We start from the raw sequence: 18,114 nt of genomic DNA, 5'->3' as shown, positions 1-18,114 counted from the left end.
TTTACAGTAACTGTTTTACCATTAAAGTTTTTGTGTTAAACACAGCATCAAGACTACTTGGTTGATTATTTGAAGGCACAGTTGCTCTCACATGTAACTGCTCTAATTTTCATTTCTCAGAGATCTAAGGTGAGGCGAGAACACTAATGGCACAACCACTTAAAATCTTTTGACTTTAACCTTTTTTAAATTGAGTTTCTTAATTCCTAAGGTATCATTACAGTATCATTTAACAACTGTCTTCAGATCTCTGGCCTACATTTAAAGCATTTTTTCTCTACTTTATAATGGAGGCATCTGTCTTTTGGCTGTTTCGACATCAGGTTTTGAGGGAAGTGAAACTTTCACCACCCCACTTTTGGTTATTACTGTATTTTAAAGCCATACTTTTAAACTGACATTTTTCGTTACATTAGCAACTCAGTGGTTAATGCAAAATAGAAATTATGTCAGGTTTCCTTAATGTGTTTTGATGAGCACACTTTCTGTTAATGAAGTGTTGTCATGAAAGCCTTTGGAAGCTGCAGAAAACCAGTGGAAAAGATTTTTTTCCTTCATATAATTTTTCAATGGGAAGGATTTATGCAAATATGTCTATCAACAGATTTAAAATGGACTTATTTAAAAAGTAAAAGCAAATTATGAGAGTTGTAATTTAAATCTATAGTAAAATAACTTCTTTTGAGTTTATATTTCCTAATGTATTGTAGATTAATGTTTCAAGAATTCTCAAGTTAGACTTAAAATAGTCTCATGTGCAATGAAATGAACTAAACTCTTAATGAGAAGCATGAAAGTGTGTGCATTATGTCTGAGATGTGGCAACAGTATACTCATAAACCTGCTGATTCCTTACAGCTCCAGCCAGTCTCAATCATCTTATATCGTCCGGAATCCACAGCAGAGGCACATCAGCCAGTCCCAGCCTGTTAGGGGCAGAGATGAAGAACAGGATGATATTGTTTCAGCAGATGTGGAAGAGGTGGTTTTAATTGTGGTAGATGAAAAGCTTGTATCTGGGAAGGATATATATATATATAGTCATTCTCTGCATTTGCACTATATGCTCTTTAACTGTTTCCATTTGCATCTAGCCTGTAGACTTGTGTTATATATTAATGTGTAACTTATGGTTACCTATTAAAATGATTTTAATAATGCTTGATACACTAGATATTAGGAAATTGTGCACATAAACTATTTCTACGTAAGGGTTAAGAGTTAAGATATTCTCACTGTTGAAAAAAATTCAGTAGTTTTGGGCAATGTATTTGAATGAGAGGATATTCAATTTTATAATGGCTGAACTATATAAAAAACCCTCTTCCGACCCCCAGAAGAATTTTCTTTATACTTTTAATTTTAGGACTCTGCATAAACTTTGGGATATGTCGACAGTAGTTTTGGTAACAAATTGTTGCTAGCAAAAAAATTTTATAACTGCTTAGTATATAATGTAGTACTTCTCATTGTTAGAGATCTTTGTATTTTAGTTTACTAGTTGCTGCAGAGGAGCACTAGTTAGAGGTATGGGTTTATTATATACTTTCATTGTCTACAAATAAGATTCTGGATTTAGGTTGAGGTGGTGGAGGGTGTGGCTGGAGAAGAGGATCATCATGATGAACAGGAAGAACATGGGGAAGAAAATGCTGAGGCAGAGGGACAACATGATGAGCATGATGAAGATGGTATGCAGGTTATTTGAGAAATTATTCAGTATGAGTTAACCAGGTTCCTTAAAAGGAGAGAAAAACCCCATTTGATGTACAATTGTCCGACTTGCTTTCTGCCAAGGGATTCTGAAACATATGTTTCAATATTTTAGGAGGTGGCTATATAGATATATAAAATAATCCTCTTCTCCCTTTTTCTTTTCATAAAAGACTTCTAAAAATTAAAATAATTTTAGTTACATTACACAACATTTGGAAATTAGAGCGTTTTATCACCCATAATCCCACAGAGATAATAACAATCTTTTAAACTTGCACTCTTCTCCTGTACTGCTCTATTCCCATGCATGTTTTTTTAAAGATTATATATATAATTTTTGTGACTTTTCTTTTTCACCTAAGATAATCAAAAAGCACATTTTTAGAATTTATAGATTTTGATTTATTACTGTGAAATACAAGGAATGAGCATTTTTAACTTCTCCTTTTGGAAGTCCAATATATAAAGCAGATGAAAACGGAGAAGGGGAACCTAGTTTAGTCTTCTGCCTGATGTCCCCCAGTACTTTTCTGCAGCTATCTAAGACTCTGCAGGAGAGATTTTGAATTGCTATGTAACAGTCCACTGACCATAATAATTTCCCTCATCGCTTTTCTAATGCGGATTAGTCACTTATTCTCAGTGTAGTAATTAACTTCTCACTGCCCTCCCCCCACCTCCCTTACCAGTACGACGACTTTTTTGTTTCTACCCTTATGATATTGTGGCTTATCAAATGCTGTCTTGATCCATAGTGAGTTTATGCTTTTTTCCTTAATATTATTTAAATATATTTTCTAGGGAGTGACATGGAGCTGGATTTGTTAGCAGCAGCTGAAACAGAAAGTGACAGTGAAAGTAACCACAGCAACCAAGACAATGCTAGTGGGCGCAGAAGTGTTGTCACTGCAGCAACTGCTGGTTCAGAAGCAGGTGTGTTGCCTTACTTGGCAATGTATGTTCAATATGAAATGGTTAATACTCAGTATAATGTGTACAAGGGTGGTTAAAAACTTTTGAAAATAACTTCATCTTTTTTCTCTATAGATGCTGAAGAAGGTATTATTTTAATTATCCTCTCCCCCACCCCCACCCCCAACGTTTCTGGCTTTTAAATAATGGGTTATTTAAAAGATTGATTCATTTAAAAGAGTTCTTTCTAATTGAGCTATTTCAGTGGTGGGTTTTGTGGACTATTGCATACAGCCTGGCATTGTGCTTAATATGCATATTTTCCTGATTGAGGGTGTACATTGTAATTTTAACTATCAACAAACTCACAGTGTTTTGGTTTTAAAAATACAAAATTTAGGAGCGAGCAGTGTTCCTGCCTTTTTTTCTGAAGATGATTCTCAATCAAATGACTCAAGTGATTCTGATAGCAGCAGTAGTCAGAGTGACGACATAGAACAGGAGACCTTTATGCTTGATGAACCTTTAGAAAGAACCACGAATAGCTCTCATGCCAATGGTGCTGCCCAAGCTCCCCGTTCAATGCAGTGGGCTGTTCGTAACACCCAGCATCAGCGAGCAGCCAGCACAGCCCCATCCAGTACATCCACACCTGCAGGTAAGTCTAAAAACTGAGTATTTCTAAGAGTATAAATAGTGTTTTAAATTATCATGTTCATCTCAAAAACAATTAGTTTTGTGGTTTTATTATTTTGTTGAGTTTCAAATATAAAAATTAGGTTATATGGTTATCACAAGGTTTCTTAACCTTTGCACTATTTCTACCTTGTTCTGGATAATTTTTTATTGTTAGGAATGTTAAAGGGCATCTGTATTCCGGGTCTAATAGCTGCCAGGAGCAACCCTCTCACCCCACTTTCCTCATTTCCCCCCAGTTGTGATAGTTAAAAATGTTTGCAGACATTGCCAAATGCCCCCTTTTGCCAGGGGATGGGAAGTATAAAGTCACCATTGGTTGAGAACATTATATTAATTCTTGTTCTTCCTAACACTTCCCTCAAATTAGTGTATGTTTAGGAAAAGGTTTTCGCTCACTATTAACAGTTGACCATTTAGATTTACAGAAGTATATACAGTGCCACAGCAGCAGAGTTGGCAACTGACATTAGCTCATTGTGATTGTCCTTTTTCCTTATAGCAAGTTCCGCGGGTTTGATTTATATTGATCCTTCAAATTTACGCCGGAGTGGTACCATCAGTACAAGTGCTGCAGCTGCAGCAGCTGCTTTGGAAGCTAGCAATGCCAGCAGCTACTTAACATCTGCAAGCAGTTTAGCCAGGGCTTACAGCATTGTCATCAGACAAATCTCGGACTTGATGGGCCTTATTCCTAAGTATAATCACCTAGTATACTCTCAGATTCCAGCAGCTGTGAAATTGACTTACCAAGATGCAGTAAACTTACAGGTATGAAACTATTGAAAAGTTGCTCAATTTTTTTTTTTTTTGGGCTATCAATTATGAGAATTCCAGTTAATGGGTATTAATATCACAAATGTTTAAAATGTTGACATACTACTACTACATCAAATTTAGCTCTATTTGGATAGTTTTAACTATTTTAGTTTGGTCTTCATAGAACTATGTAGAAGAAAAGCTTATTCCCACTTGGAACTGGATGGTCAGTATTATGGATTCTACTGAAGCTCAATTACGTTATGGTTCTGCATTAGCATCTGCTGGTGATCCGGGACATCCAAATCATCCTCTTCACGCTTCTCAGAATTCAGCGCGAAGGGAGAGGATGACTGCGCGAGAAGAGGCTAGTTTACGAACTCTTGAAGGCAGACGGTATGAAATTCTTCAAGTACTTTGTGTTGAGACAGTTCTTATATCTAGAAGGTTTGAGCTTTTTGAGTGCTATTACATTTGATCTTGTTGTGAAGGAGAAAGTAAATGCCTGGATATTACTCTTTTAAAGCAAAATAAGTTAGCTATAATTCCAGTTATTTTTTTAAAAAAACCCATTTTTGGTAATAAAGTCTTCATTTTTGAAGTTGATGGCTCATAGCCTTGCCTTATTGTACCTAAGCCTCCTTGCCTTCCCTCTGCAAGGCATATATTTATGGAAAACTTTTTTTGAATGTGAATGAACTTTGTACTTAAGATGGGGAATGTGTATGTAATCATCAACACTTCTCTTTAGTTGTGTGTGTGTGTGTGTGTGTGTCTGTCTCTACTTTTTAAAAAAATGTTTTAAATTTGTTGTAATTTGTTATACATGACAGCGGAATGCATTTTGACAAATACACAAATGAAGCACAACTGCTGCTTCCTTTGGTGGAACATGCTACTGAGTCACACAAGTAGTGTAATCATGCATGTATAAAGGGTAATAATGTCCATCTCATTCCGCCATCTATCCCATCTCCATACCCTACCACCTCATTCCCTGCTGCACAATCCAAAGTTCCTTCACCCCCTCCCCCCAATTATGGATTAGAATAATTAGGAGTTTAGAAAACAAGCCAATTGTTGGAATCTTCAAGAGAGTTAATAGTTAATTACCGAGGGACGAGAAGCATTGAAATCATACATACAAGAATTTAGGGCCTTATGAAGGGAAGAGCAGGTCGAGGCAGTATTTATATTTAGACTTTGATCCTGGATAACAGGAAAATTAGAGAAAAATGTAGAGTGGAATGGACACATGCCTAGTATGCAAAATTGAATAGATGTTTGGACTAGAGATATAGATTTGGAAGCCAGCAGCTATTCTGTGTCCTGGTAAGCCTGCTCCACAAAGATTAAAAGATTTGTCTTTGTTAGGCTGAGGTCACTACTCAGAGAACACAGAATTCGCTGGGTGCAGTGGCACATGCCTGTAATCCCAGTGGCTCGGGAGACTGAGGCAGGAGGATTGTGAGTTCAAAGCCAGCCTTAGCAATTTAGTGTGACCCTAATCGACTCGGTGAGACCCGGTCTCTATTTAGTAAAGTGTCAGAAAGTGATGGGCATGTGGCTTGGTGATTAAGTACCCCTGGGTTCAATCCTCAGTATCAAAAACAAACAGATAGAATTCTTCATGGATCCTGATTGGTGGCAGTATTGTGTGTTCTTTCTCCCTCCCTCCCTCTCCTCCCACTCCCCACGGCTTTATTGTGATATAAATCACATACTGTGCAGTTTACTCATTGGTTTTTCAGAGCTGTGTAACTGTCATCACAATCAATTTTGAAATATTTTCTTATTTTCTGCAAGCAATCACATAACTATAAGCAGTCATCTCCATTTTCCCTTACCTCCCCACCCAGTTTCCTATTTCTATATGTTCCACACATTTCATGTTATTGAAATCATAATATATACCTTCTTGTACCTAGCCTAATGGTTTTGAGATTTATCATGTTTCAATAACTTAATTCCTTATTACTTCCTGAAGTTTCATTGATATCACATTATGTTTATTCATCAGTTGATGGACATTTTGAATTATTTTAGCCTTTTCACTATTGAGCATAATACTGCAGTTACACCCATTTGTGTATAGGTTTTTGTACGGACATGTATTTTCGGTTCTCTTAGATATATTCTCTACATCTTTACCAACACTTGTTATGTTTTTGATTATAGCCACCTAGTGGATGTGACATAGTATCTTATGGAATTGGTTTTGTTCTGCATTTCTTAATATGGCTAATGGTGTTGATCATCTTTTCATGTGTTAATTGGCTGTTTGGCAAAATGTCTGTTTAGATCTTTCACCAGTTTTGTTCTGCTTTTTGTTTTGTTTTGGTACAGGAAATTGAACCTAGGGGCAGTTTGCCACTGAACAACATCCCTAGCCCTTTTTAATTTTTATTGAGACAGGGTCTCACTAAGTTGCTGAGGCTGGCCTTGAGTTTATGATCCTCTTGTTTCAGCCTCCCAAGGTGCTGGGATTACAGGCATGCACCACTATGCCCCGCTTTCACCCAGTTTTTAATTGGTTCGTCTTTTTTTTTTTTTAAGAGTTGTCTAAGCTCTTCATATATTTTGGATACACGTTCCTTATCAAATGTATGTTTTTGCAAAAATTTTTGTCCTAATTCTCTGGGTTATCTTTTCGTGTTCTTGATATTATTCTTTGAAGTGCAAAAGTTCTTAATTTAGTAAAGTCCAGTTTATCCATTTTTTTTTTGTTGTTGTTTATGATTTTGTTATCATTTTAAGCAATTGATTCCCAGAGTGTGATCCCTAGAACAGCAGTTTCAACTTTATCTGGGAGCTTGTTAGAAATACAGATATTGGGGCCTTATCCAGACCTACCAAAAACTATGGAGGTGGGGTCAGCTTATCTGTTTAAATAAACCTTCCAGGTGATTTGGGGTGGCAGTGGTAGTGGGGGGGGGTTGGGGGGAACCTTGCAGTTTGAGAATCCCCGTTTTTAGGGAAGAAGTTCTTCTGCCATTCTGAAGGATACAATTCCTTTCTTATACAATAAGTATAGGACTATAAATTGTACACAGTGATTGTATTTCTAAAGCAGAGCCACAGGCTTAATGAGTATTTATGAATGTTCTCAGTTTGTAGTTTTGCCTACTTATGATAGTGGCAGATTTCACATTTGTGTTTATTTGTAAACTTGTTTAATTTTTTTCCCCCCTGTAGACGTGCCACATTGCTTAGCGCCCGACAAGGAATGATGTCTGCTCGAGGAGACTTCCTAAATTATGCTCTCTCTTTAATGCGGTCTCATAATGATGAACATTCTGATGTTCTTCCAGTTTTGGATGTTTGTTCATTGAAGCATGTGGCCTATGTTTTTCAAGCCCTTATATATTGGATTAAAGCAATGAACCAGCAGACGACATTGGATACTCCTCAGTTGGAACGTAAAAGGTATATTTACGATGAGGCTAGTTTTAAGAAATACTTGCTTGGTATGGTCTCTGCAGGGAAATTCTAGAGTAAAGGAGAACAGCAATGCAAAAGAAAAACAGTATAGGAACATTTATGTAGGAAAGTATAACTTTTTTTCTGTTGCAGGTCCTAACTTAAAATGGGAAACCTAAGAATGCATTTAAGCTTCATACTTAAAATAGTTCAGCCTGAGTACTTACTGTGTTTTCTATTTAGAGTTTTTACAGGTACTCATATTTCTTGGGGTGATTTTTGCTTCTCTTTTTGTTATTGTAATACATTAGGCTGATTGGTAAATCATTTTCCAGAATCTGAAACTATACCATAGTGTTAGAAATCAGATACCAAACTTCAGTGTTTTTTTTGTTTGTTTATTTGTTTTGGGTTCCCCTTGCCTTTGTTCCTGTTCAGATTATACAACTAATTTCATTGAAAATGATTCACTTGTCTTTTTAAAGGACACGAGAACTTTTGGAACTGGGTATTGATAATGAAGATTCAGAACATGAAAATGATGATGACACCAATCAAAGTTAGTGCACAGAAAATCTGCTAATCTACTTCAAGAAATGGCTGCCTCAGTATTTCCCCTTCAAGCTTTTTAACTTCATTATTTTCTGTCTGGGTGGGAATTTCTCTTTTCTTCTCTATGTCCCATTTCTTATCGCTTCTGTCCATTTTTCTTTTACACATCCTTGCATTATATATTTCATAATTAAGGATTAAAGACCTGTTACAAACTTTTAAATATTGGATATTTTTCCTACTATATTTCTTTTTTACATTTGTCTGTTTTGTATTTTCTAGATGTAGTAAAGAAAATGAAAATCACTTCTGAATATCAAAACTTTTAGCAGTTAATATAAACTAAAGAATTTTTTTTTCATAACTTTTTATACCACAGTACTTGGGGATCTTCTATAGCCAACTTATAGTTTTCTGTTAGTATTTCAGTTAGAAGCTTCTTATTCTCAACTAGTACTTTTATTTAGCCTAAGGAAAGACAGCTGACTACTATTTTTGAGAATCCAGTCATAGGTAACAACACACTAAGCATTGCCCAAATTTTCTTTCACTAAGGAGAGTTGGTCCCAGTGTGTCGATTGATTGTTGAGATACATGAGTTGCCCAAGTTTATTTTACTGTGGTAAATAAATGCTCAGATTACAGCTCCTGGGTATCTTTTCCTTTTGGAGTCATCAGTGAGTTGGGTCCTGATATGCTTAGGAATCTTGTTCTATATAGAAAGATACAAGAAGCACTAACCAGTACAGAATGGAACAGTGTTATTGTTACATTTTTTATTTTGCATTTTAAAATTTTTGTAATATACATAAAATTTACCACTGTAACCATATCAAACTATTATATTTTGAATTATAACTTTAAAATATCAAAATTATGGACTATTGTTTTTGAGTTCATTATAATTTTTATAAAAAGATCAGGAATTTTGGATACAACAGATTAATGGTCTTTTATTCTTCCCTAATAATTATTTTTATTAAATAAAACATTTTATTTTTATATTTAGGTGCTACTCTGAATGATAAGGACGATGACTCTCTTCCTGCAGAGACTGGCCAAAACCATCCATTTTTCCGACGTTCAGACTCAATGACTTTCCTGGGGTGCATACCCCCAAATCCATTTGAAGTGCCTCTGGCTGAAGCCATCCCTTTGGCTGATCAGCCACATTTGCTGCAGGTGAATTAAACTAGTCTTAGGTTTCTTTCTAACTGCCATTTGTTTTAAGTGTTTGATATAACTAGAATATCTATTAAAATTTCAGCCAAATGCTAGAAAAGAGGATCTTTTTGGCCGTCCAAGTCAAGGTCTTTATTCTTCATCTGCCAGTAGTGGGAAGTGCTTAATGGAGGTTACAATGGACAGAAACTGCCTTGAGGTAAGATATAAAAGTCTGTGTAATAGAATGTTTGTTAAGAAGAACTTGTCTCAGTGTCTAGATTTTTAGAAATGCATTAATTCAGAGTATTTTATTTCCCTAAATAATAGAGGTGTCCAAAATTCCTGCCTTAATAACACCATAGAAGGAATTCCACCACTGTCATTAACTTGCTCTGTTAGGTCAGTTTTATTATGTGCTTTCTTTCACAGAGTTGATCGTTACACAGTACTGACAATTTTAATATTCACATATATAATCCAAGTGATTCGGGAGGCTGAGTTAGAAAGATCATGAGTTTGGGGCCAGCCTCAGCAATTTAGTGAGACCCTGTCTTAAAGAGGCGCTGAAGATATAGCTCAGTGGTAAAGCATACCTGGGTGCAGTCTTCAGTATACACAAAGAAAGTTGTAGATAAAGAAGGTCACATTAGTGATATCTAACATTTATTGAGTAATTCTGGGTCTTGGGCACTATTTTAATATTTATAACCATGGTGAGTAGGAAGTGTTGTTATCCTGATTTTATGGGTAAGAAATTAAGACATGAGAGATTATAAATAGATTTCATGTGAGAATGTCTGTTTCACATGGCAGATCTAGTTTAAGATTCAAGTCTGAATTTAGAGCCAAAAACAACACTTTTTGTCCTGAAAAAGTAGTAACGTAGAAAAAATGTAGTTGAGTAGCATTTTAAAATTATCTAAGTGGTGAAGGAGAATGCAATACTAAAAATGTGCAAGAGACTTAAGTATCAGGGGTATTGTAAAGATTCCTTCAGAAGTTCTCTTTACTTTGTACTGGAATTGATGGTCAGCCAGGGGAATCACACAAAACAAGATGAGGCTGTATACTTTATAGGCAAAGCTCCAGAAGGATTAATTTCTATGGAGCCTTGCTAAGTTAAAAATCTTCATTTGTTTTCTTAATGTATAACATTGAAATATAAAAATTCACAGGTTCTTCCAACTAAAATGTCTTATGCTGCCAATCTGAAAAATGTAATGAACATGCAAAATCGGCAAAAAAAAGAAGGGGAAGAACAGAATGTGCTGGCAGAAGAAACTGAGAGTTCAAAACCAGGGCCATCTGCTCATGATCTTGCTGCACAATTGAAAAGTAGTTTATTAGCAGAAATAGGACTTACTGAAAGTGAAGGACCACCTCTTACATCTTTCAGGTACTTGATAAGTGAAAGTTTTCTTTCTGTTGCATTACTTTCAAGCTATTAAAATTTCTTTTAAAGAATTTTTATTTATAAATGTTTTATTTCATTTTTATTTTATTTCATTTATACACAAATTTTTTCTTGGTTTTCTAGTTTATTTGATATTTACATTTTAAAATTTCATTTTCTAGATTTGGGGTGTGACTTGTCATTGTTTTTACTTCGTTGAAGAACTTATAGTACCTTGGGTTTTTGTTTGTTTGTTTGTTTTAATATTTATTTTTTAGTTTTAGGTCGACACAATATCTTTATTTTACACTTATGTGGTGCTGAGGATCGAACCCAGTGCCTCATGCATGCTAGGCAGGCACTATACCACTGAGCCACAACCCCAGCCCCTAGTACCTTGTTTTTAAGTTTAATAATTAGAGCTAAAATATATATCCAGGACTGGGGATGTGGCTCAAGCGGTAGAGTGCTCACCTGGCATGCGTGCAGCCCGGGTTCAATCCTCAGCACCACATACAAACAAAGATGTTGTGTCCGCCGAGAACTAAAAAATAAATATTAAAAAATTCTCTCTCTCTTTTTTTTTAAAAAAAATTCTATTGATAATCAGAATTTTCCCCTTTCACTAATATATATATATCTCCATGTCAAATTGCCATTTATAGACTTGTGACCAACAGCTTTATGGGGACATATTGATAATTAGAAAGAGTAGAATATTCTGGATGCATGACTCGTACTTACTTGGGCTACTCTGCATGGTTCACAGATTGTGATACTCTAGCATGAGGCAGGTTTTGTTTACTTAAAAATTCATTAGTATATACTGTAGGTCAGTATGGGAAACTTCCAAATGATTTGTTTACACTTTGTTTTATGCTCTATGTTCTTTGGTTACAAGGAATCAGATAAATTTTAGAAGGAATTAATGAGCTGGCTAATGAAAACAAGATACAACAGTCTAACAGTCGGTAGCTAAGGGACAGTGTGTAGACTGGAGTGGGACAATCTTCCCAGAGGCAATATGGCTGGAGCTGAGAGGTTTAGAATATATAGAAACAGGTTGGAGGGGAGACCAGTTAGAAAGCTCTTATTATTAGTTCCACTTAGTGAGGAAAAGGAGGCTAAGGTAGAATACTGGCTTTGGGGATGGGAAAGAAATCTTGTAAGGAAGAGAAACTCAGATAAACTTTTTTTTACTCTGAAGGAACAGGAGGAAGAACTTGCTTCAAGTCTGTGCAAGAGGGGAAATAGATGGTAATAATGAAAAAGATCAGGAGGAAATATCATTGCCTTGAGTCCGTATTGACTTGTAGACATGTTGAGTTTGAATTGAGTATCACCGATGTAGATATATTTAACAAATCAAAATTCTGGTTTATTGTGAAAGTTTGATCTGGAGAGAGATCTGTGAATCACCTAAGTGGAGATGGACATTAGATTTTAAGGAAAAGAGGTAAAATGAAAGTTGAAGTTAGGAGGCACCCTCAGGATGATGTTCCAAGTAGTTGTGGAAATGTTCTTATTAGAGAGAACATAATTTGTAATACTGAAGACCTTAGAATATTAAAATACAAAGTAAATTACTAATATTGACCAGAATTTTGGGCATTGGTTAAATTATTTCCTCTCTCCCCTTAAATTTCTTATAGGCCACAGTGTAGCTTCATGGGAATGGTTATTTCCCATGACATGCTGCTAGGACGTTGGCGTCTTTCTTTAGAACTATTTGGCAGAGTATTCATGGAAGATGTTGGAGCAGAACCTGGATCAGTATGTATTTTGTACATTTTAAATTATTTTCTGCCTGATCAGAATATATTTCAGAAAGTAATTTTGTCATCCCCTCCCCTTTAGATCCTAACTGAATTGGGTGGTTTTGAGGTAAAAGAATCAAAATTCCGCAGAGAAATGGAAAAACTGAGAAACCAGCAGTCAAGAGATTTATCACTAGAGGTAAAGGTATTTAGATTTTCTTACTATACTTACAGAATGCCATTTATATGAATTTAAAAATATCCAAAATAACAAATAGATCTTCTTAGGAATATGTATTTACAATTAAAACTTTAAAGAAATGGAGGAAAAAAATTAAAGAAATGATAATCCCCAAATTAGAGTGGTAGTTTTCTGAGCAAATTTAGAATCCTTTAGACCAAAGAGTGTTCAGTTGTTTTTTTTTTTTGTTGTTGTTGTTGTTTGTTTGTTTGTTTTAATGTGCTTGTGGATTTAAACAGTTTTGATATATTTCATTCCAGTGAGATTATTCTTTTGTGTGTGTGTGTATGTTTGTGGTGCTGGGGATTGAACCTAGGGCCTTGTGCATGCGAGGCAAGCACTCTACCAACTGAGCTATATCCCCCACCCTCCAATGAGATTATTCTTACTAATGCTCTAGTTGTCTCCTTTTTGACTAATTTTGAGTCTTTTTTAACATTATCCCAATAGTCTTTTTTTCTAGTATTTTTTATGTGCATTTCTGTCACAAACCTTAAATCATCCATTTCTTCAAGAAGCCCCTGAATCTGTTTTGTAGGAAACTGTATTTTGAGATTGCATGTGGGTAGTTGGGTTGCTCATTGATACTGGGTTGATCATTGTTTTAAGGTTTTTAGTGTAAGGAAATGCACCCCCAGCTCCAACCTCAAGTCAAAAAAAGAAGAATCACATTATGAATTCATAAAGATATTCCCAATTCAGATTCAAGATTTAGGACCACAAGGTTGTTTTGCTTGTTATTTTCATCTCTTACACCTTAAATCTGTGTCTCCTTTGTTCCAAAGGGAAAATCCAATTTCTCAACAACATGAATAAAATTATTCACTTCCTTTTCCCCCCACAGTATATACACAGCAGTCTTAGAATTACAACATCTACACTTAACATCAACGAAATGGTTATTGAAAATAGTTTAAGTTGTAGTTGTTTGTCTTTAAATCATACTCAGAGATAGACAAATTGGTTTTACTCACATGAAATAATTCCTCTTGGTGGGTTTTAGGGCCTTTTGTTTCATTTTGCTTTTAGTTTTTAGGAATTGCCTTCTCTGTTGGTTTAAAAAGTAAAGTATAAATATAAATAAATATAAACAGTTTAATATAAATTATATTTCATATTATACTAATTATGTAAAATATATATAATGTTGCAAAGTCAATGTTATAAGAAGGTATATTCAGAGATGTCTAGTTTCCATTGTTCACCATTTAAAAAAGTGTATTCCCCCATTTAAAAAAATTGTATGTTCATTACTCATTTTCCCTTACATCCCCAGCATACTATATGTTTTTCCCCCAGTTAACAGTATATCCAGTATAGCCATAGCTTTATACTGAGAAGTGTTCCCCCTTTTATAAATGCTTAATGTAGTGTATTTTATGGTTTTTAACCAATGTTTCTAAGCAACCCCCCTATGACTAGACATTTGGGTTTGTTTTCTAGTTTTTTGCTATCCCAGATAGTGTAGTCAAGTCAACAATCATCATACCTTGTGTTTGTTTCTCAGTTTTGCTAATGTGTCTGTGAGGTAGATTCCTAGGCAGCGTTGCTGGGTCCATAGCATATGTGCATATATAATTTTCCCAGATATTGGCAAGTACTTCTGCATAATGGTGTTTTTGTTTGTTTGTTTTTGTTTTTGGTATGTGTGTATGTATGTATGTATGTGTATGCATGTATCTTACTGTCAGTATGAAATGATTGACACACCATAATCTTTCTGGCAGTTGTTGAGATTTTTGTCTAATCTGATTAGGTAAGGAATGACATTTTAGTATAGTTTCAATTTGGATTTCACTTATTTTAAGCTAGGCATGGTGGTACATGCCTATAATCCCAGTGACACAGGAGGCTGAGGCAAGAAAATCACAAGTTCAGGCTAGCCTCAGCAACTTAGCAAGACCCTCTTTCAAAATGTGAAAAGAACTGGGGGGGAATGTAGCTCAGTGATTAAGCACTCTTTTATCCAATCCTCAATACCCTCTCCACCAAAAAACTTTTGTATTTAGGATCAGTTTTTTTTTTTAAAAATGAATGCAATGTATTTTGCCTATTCTACAAAGTTGTTTTTTCTTAACACTTTATACATTCTTTATGTATCTTTAGAATGATATATAGTTGCTCATGAATATGTATCTTTTTGCTAGAAGGTGTAAATGTTTTTCCAATTGTCATTTTACTCCACTTTGCTTGTTTTCTTTTATCAAGGAATTCATTTTTTTAAAAATTCATTTGGAATTTATCCTGGTTTATCCCAAAATAGAATAAATTGTTTTCAAGGAATTCATTTTTTTAAAAAATTAATTTGGAATTTATCCTGGTTTATCCCCAAACAGAATAAATTGTTTTCCAGTAGTTTTGAAAACAAAATGTTCAAATTGAATTAAATTCTATTGTCCTGATTTAATGCAGAACCTTCTAATTTGCTTTAGAATGTATAAGCTTCTAACAACCCAGTACTTGTAAGTTGAAAAACTATCAGAAAAAATGTAAAATTCATTTTTCACATTTTACATAGAAAATTTCAAAGTGATTTCCAGTGATGGATTTACTACTTTTGGGCATGTTTTAATAGGTTGATCGGGATCGAGATCTCCTCATTCAGCAGACTATGAGGCAGCTTAACAATCATTTTGGCCGAAGATGTGCAACTACTCCAATGGCTGTCCACAGAGTAAAAGTCACATTTAAGGATGAGCCAGGAGAGGGCAGTGGTGTAGCACGAAGTTTTTATACAGCCATTGCACAAGCATTTTTGTCAAATGAAAAATTGCCAAATCTAGATTGTATCCAAAATGCCAACAAAGGTACCCACACAAGTAAGTATAGACTAGTGTCATAACAAGCAAAAATTACTTCCTTGTTCATCAAAATAGTAATAATAATGCTTATGAATCTTTTTAGTGAATTTTAATGCACATTTACAATTTCATATAATTTTATTCTAGATTAATTGCTTATTTACTGCCACATTTGCTAGATGTTTATGATTGTAGTGGTTTCTCATATCAGTTGTTACTTATTTCAGGAGTTCAGTGTGGGTGTGAAAAATATGGTGATATAAAAATTCAGTAAGCAAATTGCACTTAGTATTCCCTCTACCCCCTGTATTAATTGATACAGATATTTGAGAAGAAAATGCAGTTTTCTAGATAGGCTATTCTAAGTATGATTTACAAACTTGTTTCTAGTCCCCCATGAGTTAAGGAGCTTGCATGACTTAGCTCACTATTTTAATTTAAAAAGCCCCCCCCCCCTTTAAAGTAAGGCTTTCAGTATTAACGTCCTTGAGAAGAGTGCAAGCTTATTACCTAATTGAGAAACAGCACTTTGGCGTGAGGGCTCTTAACCTAATTTCAAGATTTCAGTTAGCAAATTTAAAAAATCAGTAAAATTACAAAAGCTTCATGAGTTGATAATTGCTAATTCATGTCAAGTATGGCAGAAGATGTCAGCCCTGTCAGTGGACTGATAACAATAATTGAACAAAGAAAATTCTGAATTTTACCTGTTTATCACTAGGGTTCTGTAAACCACCACCATAAAAACTGAATGAGCTGTATAAAGGAAAGAGAGTGAAAAAATGGGGAGAGTTCACCAGCTTTTCATCATCATTTTTACCATCTGACTTTCTATAGTCTCATCATAAAAATAGTTTAACAGATTTTGAATATGGAAACTTAGCAAATGCCTTAGGAAACCATACTCTAGCTTGGGGTTACAAATTTTAAAATAATTATAGCTAATGTTCTGGTGGCCTATAATGCTTTAGTGCCAAAAATTAAGAATAAAGAAGATATTTTTTTTTTATGCTTTTTTTTTTTTAAATTTTTTATTGTTGGCTGTTCAAAACATTACATAATTCTTGATATATCATATTTCACACTTTGATTCAAGTGGGTTATGAGCTCCCATTTTTACCCCAAATACAGATTGCAGAATCACATCAGTTACACATCCATTGATTTACATATTGCCATACTAGTGTCTGTTGTGTTCTGCTGCCTTTCCTATCCTCTACTATCCCCCCTCCCCTTCCCTCCCCTCGCCTCTTCTCTCTCTGCCCCCTCTACTGACATTCATTTGTCCCCCTTGTATTATTTTTCCCTTTCCCCTCACTTCCTCTTGTATGTACTTTTGTATAACTCTGAGGGTCTCCTTCCATTTCCATGCAATTTCCCTTCTCTCTCCCTTTCCCTCCCATCTCTCATCCCTATTTAATGTTAATCTTCTTCTCATGCTCTTCGACCCTACTCTGTTCTTAGTTACTCTCCTTACATCAAAGAAGACATTTGGCATTTGTTTTTTAGGGATTGGCTAGCTTCACTTAGCATAATCTGCTCTAATGCCATCCATTTCCCTGTAAATTCTATGATTTTGTCATTTTTTAATGCAGAGTAATACTCCATTGTGTATAAATGCCACATTTTTTTTATCCATTCATCTATTGAAGGGCATCTAGGTTGGTTCCACAGTCTTGCTATTGTGAATTGTGCTGCTATGAACATCGATGTAGCAGTGTCCCTGTAGCATGCTCTTTTTAGGTCTTTAGGGAATAGACCGAGAAGGGGAATAGCTGGGTCAAATGGTGGCTCCATTCCCAGCTTTCCAAGAAATCTCCATACTGCTTTCCAAATTGGCTGCACCAATTTGCAGTCCCACCAGCAATGTACAAGTGTACCCTTTTCCCCACATCCTCGCCAGCACTTGTTGTTGTTTGACTTCATAATGGCTGCCAATCTTACTGGAGTGAGATGGTATCTTAGGGTGGTTTTGATTTGCATTTCTCTGACTGCTAGAGATGGTGAGCATTTTTTCATGTACTTGTTGATTGATTGTATGTCCTCCTCTGAGAAGTGTCTGTTCAGGTCCTTGGCCCATTTGTTGATAGGGTTGTTTGTTCTCTTATTGTCTAATTTTTTGAGTTAAGAATAAAGAAGATGTTTAAATTACTAATCATGTAAGACATCTCAAGATTATTTATAGTGAAATTAACATAAACCTAGTTGCTATATTTTATTTCACAGCTTTGACATGACCAGGGGAAGAATACATTTCACAAATACTGAAATGAACTTCTTTGATGTGCCAGGTGTACAATCATCTGCAACCCTCAAAATCAAAGGGAGAGTGGGAGAAAGGCACTAGCAACACAGATAATTAAAAGGAAGATGGTGTTGAGCTGTCATGTCTTCTTGTGTTTGACTTATTTCTTTGCATTGACTGAAATTTAATGTAGTCACATTTACATTTATCCACATAAGCTGTATTTCACCTTTTCTCCTAGGTTTAATGCAGAGATTAAGGAACAGAGGAGAGAGAGATCGGGAAAGGGAGAGGGAACGGGAAATGAGGAGGAGTAGTGGCTTGCGAGCAGGTTCTCGGAGAGACCGGGATAGGTATGAAGATTCTGTATCTTATTTTGAATACCAGCATTTTGGATGAATTGAATGTTGGCTTATAAAGGAAAGAATCTATCTATCTATGTACTGACTATTTATTTA

The 18,114-nt window shown here is 35.2% G+C and overlaps 1 protein-coding gene across 1 annotated transcript in view; it reads left to right on the top strand.

Moving 5' to 3' along the window:
- The window catches only part of Ubr5 (ubiquitin protein ligase E3 component n-recognin 5), a gene marked incomplete at its 5' end in the record, with an annotated part of 90,941 nt that overhangs the window by 58,277 nt on the left and 14,550 nt on the right, over positions 1 to 18,114 (top strand). Inside the window, 15 exons of the mRNA XM_048801943.1 lie at positions 859 to 982; positions 1,580 to 1,691; positions 2,518 to 2,649; positions 3,029 to 3,286; positions 3,827 to 4,095; positions 4,268 to 4,479; positions 7,279 to 7,509; positions 7,989 to 8,062; positions 9,065 to 9,237; positions 9,323 to 9,436; positions 10,395 to 10,615; positions 12,265 to 12,385; positions 12,470 to 12,568; positions 15,186 to 15,429; positions 17,898 to 18,009. Coding sequence (XP_048657900.1) covers positions 859 to 982; positions 1,580 to 1,691; positions 2,518 to 2,649; positions 3,029 to 3,286; positions 3,827 to 4,095; positions 4,268 to 4,479; positions 7,279 to 7,509; positions 7,989 to 8,062; positions 9,065 to 9,237; positions 9,323 to 9,436; positions 10,395 to 10,615; positions 12,265 to 12,385; positions 12,470 to 12,568; positions 15,186 to 15,429; positions 17,898 to 18,009 — 2,496 coding nt within the window. The remainder of the gene's footprint in view (positions 1 to 858; positions 983 to 1,579; positions 1,692 to 2,517; positions 2,650 to 3,028; positions 3,287 to 3,826; positions 4,096 to 4,267; positions 4,480 to 7,278; positions 7,510 to 7,988; positions 8,063 to 9,064; positions 9,238 to 9,322; positions 9,437 to 10,394; positions 10,616 to 12,264; positions 12,386 to 12,469; positions 12,569 to 15,185; positions 15,430 to 17,897; positions 18,010 to 18,114) is intronic.

Source organism: Marmota marmota, unplaced genomic scaffold (genome assembly GCF_001458135.2).
Source record: "Marmota marmota marmota unplaced genomic scaffold, marMar, whole genome shotgun sequence".
NCBI lineage: Eukaryota > Metazoa > Chordata > Mammalia > Rodentia > Sciuridae > Marmota > Marmota marmota.
The sequence above is the reverse complement of the archived record's forward strand: the minus strand, read 5'-3'. Positions and strand labels throughout refer to the sequence as shown.